Source organism: Fibroporia radiculosa (assembly GCF_000313525.1).
Source record: "Fibroporia radiculosa TFFH 294 genomic supercontigs, scaffold8623, whole genome shotgun sequence".
NCBI lineage: Eukaryota > Fungi > Basidiomycota > Agaricomycetes > Polyporales > Fibroporiaceae > Fibroporia > Fibroporia radiculosa.
In genome coordinates, this window is record NW_012132937.1 from 3,241 (window position 1) to 6,991 (window position 3,751).

At 51.3% G+C, this 3,751-nt stretch overlaps 1 protein-coding gene across 1 annotated transcript in view; it reads right to left on the reverse strand.

The window, feature by feature from the left end:
* Positions 1-3,069: 3,069 nt before the first annotated feature.
* Positions 3,070-3,751, reverse strand: part of FIBRA_09087 (uncharacterized protein) — a gene marked incomplete at both ends in the record, with an annotated part of 2,317 nt that continues 1,635 nt past the window's right edge. Inside the window, 3 exons of the mRNA XM_012321418.1 lie at positions 3,070-3,222; positions 3,277-3,310; positions 3,368-3,485. Of these exons, the coding sequence (XP_012176808.1) occupies positions 3,070-3,222; positions 3,277-3,310; positions 3,368-3,485 (305 nt within the window). The remainder of the gene's footprint in view (positions 3,223-3,276; positions 3,311-3,367; positions 3,486-3,751) is intronic.

Below are 3,751 nucleotides of genomic sequence, written 5' to 3' on the forward strand. Positions count from 1 at the left end.
CTCGAACTTGGCCCGACTTCAAAGCATCCCATGCAAGTCTAGTGTGTTGTTCACTGTTGAATACCCATATCAAAGAAGCTGTTGACAATTCTTGTATCCTCACTGCAGATCAAGTCAACATGTGGCCTTAGTTTTTCAGTAATTCTAGACGCACTCATCGCTTTTAGCCAAGTTTATTATCTCTAGAATAGCCGTACAGGCTATCAGGCGTAAGCATCTACTGCACTATTTTAGACTAGCATTTGAACTGCTTTAATTTGTATCAGAACAGACAATTTAATTAGGACATTGATGACATATATCATCAACACCGGTGCTCTGACGATGTAAGTCGAATCGGCTCATTGAGGATATTTGACTCAAAGCCCCAAAGGTGTTTTTCGATAGCGACTATTATAACGGTACTCATTATTGAGGTTGCATGCATGTTTTACTTATGTACATTGTACCAGTTTTGGTCAGCGGCCTTGAAGAACAATCTAGTCTTTGCTGTCCTATGTGGGATCCAGAGCAAACATACGCATTATTTAGATCGGCTGTTCCTTTCACTGACACGCTGCAAAGTTTATGCAAATTCGCTCATCGCTGTGTGCGGCGTTTATCCTATGGCCTAGGCTAGACTGATGATGCTCAATGTTCTTACAGGCTGAACGCCCGACAACGCCACAAAGCTGAGCAGAAGCAACCTTCTAGCTTCGTCGACATCGAGTTACGTGGTGGTCGCGGATCGTTCAGACCGGTACGCATAATTTTTATCAGTTTTCGACCAGTGACCTTATGTTGACGGTGACGTCGGAGTAGCAAAACATTGAGATATTCCGCGATATAACAGAGGTTATTAATCATATTGTAAACAAGAGAAGCTCCACTGTAATGAGTACGGTGCACTAGGTACTTCTGTTATAGGTTGTGTAATCGCAATTCGTGTCGGCGTGGTGTGCGCAGAATAGGTTGGCACGTTTGGAGAATAGTACATATTCTGCTTCGCACTTCTTACACAGTAATGGTTACGTCTTCTGCACGCAACGATCTGTACAAACTTCATCCTTCTCATCGCTAACAGCAATCTCAAAATTGATGGGCCACCCTTGGGAAACTTTGTGGCGGAAACTCGCGCGCGATCTCGCAGCATAATTGATCCGCTTGCCTCTTCGTTTCTCTCTCTGCAGACTCGAGCGCCAACAGGGATTATGGGTGTTGAAGACAGATTTCCTCTCGCTCCTCGTTCCATGGCCTATACGTACGAATAGTCCCAGTCGAGTGAGATCTTAGAACTAGGATTTTGTACGACCACCTCCAGCGAGTGGCGCAGGACCATGCAAGCGAAAGCTCTGAGATTTTGTACGGATTGTCATATGCATCCGCCATTTGCCTTCTGGAAAGTGCTGCGGTAAGCGCGAATGAGGTGATAGACGTCGTGTGACACTGCTTCTAGAGATGTCGGCGCACTGACTCCGTTTCGCCTTTGAGGAATATCCAGAGACGATGTAGACGGCCTTACATTGACTAGATCCATCCATGATGCTCCGAGACCGAATGAAGCGCTACGCTATCAGCTGTCCCACCAGAATGCTGCCAAACTCAAATTTACTCTGAAGACGACCCTGCTATCTATTGCGGATTATTATGCGGATGATATAGACAGTGATACAGGTGCGCAGCTATCGTTCTTTACAGGGCTGACTTTCGCATCTCGCGCGACCAAAAAAATTGAGATGATTGAATTGGATTTGCCTCGCAACTCCCAGATGAAATTCGGGCGAAGGAAAAGCGGACCCTCGAACGAGTCTCTCATTCGAGATCAATAAGAACGTATACGAAAGCTCGTCGGACAGATAAGAGTGATACGTTCGCGCATCGCCAAGGACAAGGGCATTCGGGATCCTCATTCGTTCCAGATACCTCCACGGCTAGAGGAGAAACTAGTGGATGGGCTGACGCCCCTGTCCTCACTGGTGAATGCCGCCTGCATTGCGCAGGCGGACGTTACCGCTGTCTCCGTCGAGACTGCCCTGCTGAAGCTGTCCATCCTCCACGCCCGAGCCCACATTGCGCTGTACGGCCACAGCTCACCTAATGGCGCTCGGTGGTACCACGAACCAGGCGGCTGCCCTCAACAAGCTCCGCTACAGGGAACGGGCGCAGGAGAATGAAACACGTGATCTTGATGAAAAGCTCGCTCCATACGAGTGCCTTCTCGGGCGTGTCGACAGGCGGTGGCCGCGGACATGGCCCGAGTCAGGAAGGAGGCGAAAGAGTGCAAGAAGGATTTACGATGGCTCAATTGGACTGGAGACTGACCTGGACCCCAGGGTGAGCCCTGTGGATGTGCTACGGGCCTTCGTCTTGTACTGAACCGGGTAGGCTTCACACGCGTGCTGTCGGTGATGTGCCCAGGTTACCGATCTCTCACTTGCGAGGGTGTCGTCGTCCGCGGATGCCCGCGCCTCGCGCACGTCGACGTCGACACGGACTGGGTCCTCGAGCAGGCCGCCCTCGCCCAGGTGGCATGGTGTGCCCAGCGCCGTGCAGAGTTAGGCTGCCCGCTGGAGAGCCTGAGCGTTACGCTCAACCCGTGCGCGGAGTACTCGCCCGACACGCTCGGCGGGCTAGCGAAGGACGTCACGATCTGACGACGGCGGCTGGTCGGCCAGAGCCCGGCGGGCCTGCGTCGAACAAAAGAATGAGAGGCATATGTACTGCAGTTGAAAGGTTGTTTATGAAAGGATCACCACGATGGGACTTTCGACAGTTGTCTAATGGCAGTACAAGTTATTAGTTATAATTATGACTAGCACTAGTGTAGAACACACATACCTCGGAATACGAGCTGCTTTGTTATCCCAGTCCACTCGTCCTGCAAAGAGGCACAGTACCCATCGTGCGCAGAGCTCAAGCTATGACAGGCGAAGACCACATTATGGTCCATGGCACGGCGTCGACCACGAAGCACAGCGCAGGTACCCCATCACGTCGAATCAATATAGTTATACACAACATTCCTCTCACTTATTTATCCCATATAAATACACCTACCTCCTCCTCATACACACCTACAACAAAAAACATTCAATGCACCTCCACAGAAGCCGCCTCACTGTCCGCAAGCTGCTTCCTCTTGTGTACATTCTGATGCCTCGCCAGCTGATCCGGCCGCGCAAATGACTTGTTGCACCCGGGCTCCATGCACAGATACGGCCGCACACCAGTGTGAGTCCGAAGCTGGGGGTAATATTTAAGCTCTCAGCCCCGTATCAGAGAGGGAGGACCACGCACGTGTTTCGACAGGTTGGATGACTCCGCGAATGCCCTGCGATGGTCCGATCAGGATCGAGATTCAAAATGCGACAATCCATGTCGCACGCACCTGTCACAGTATGTACATTTGAATGGCTTGTGGCCGTTATGGGTCCGCTTGTGTATCGTGAGCGCACCGGTGATAGCGAACGCCTTGCCGCAGCCGGGGAAGTCGCACACATACGGCTCTAGAAGTCGCGGTCAATCCTTATAGTTGCCGTGACGGAACGCAAGACGATAGCACTCACTCTCTTGTGTATGTCGGCGCATGTGCTGTGCGAGCGTGGCGGCTTCTGAGAAGTTCTGGTTGCATACTTTGCATTGGAACGGCCGGCACCCGGTATGGCTCTGGATTGAATGACGGCCAGTAGCGCGAACAGCGAGAGGCTGACTGAAAACAACCCAATCCGTGTGGGCGGAAAGCATTGCTTTCTGCTCATCAAATACACCGTCC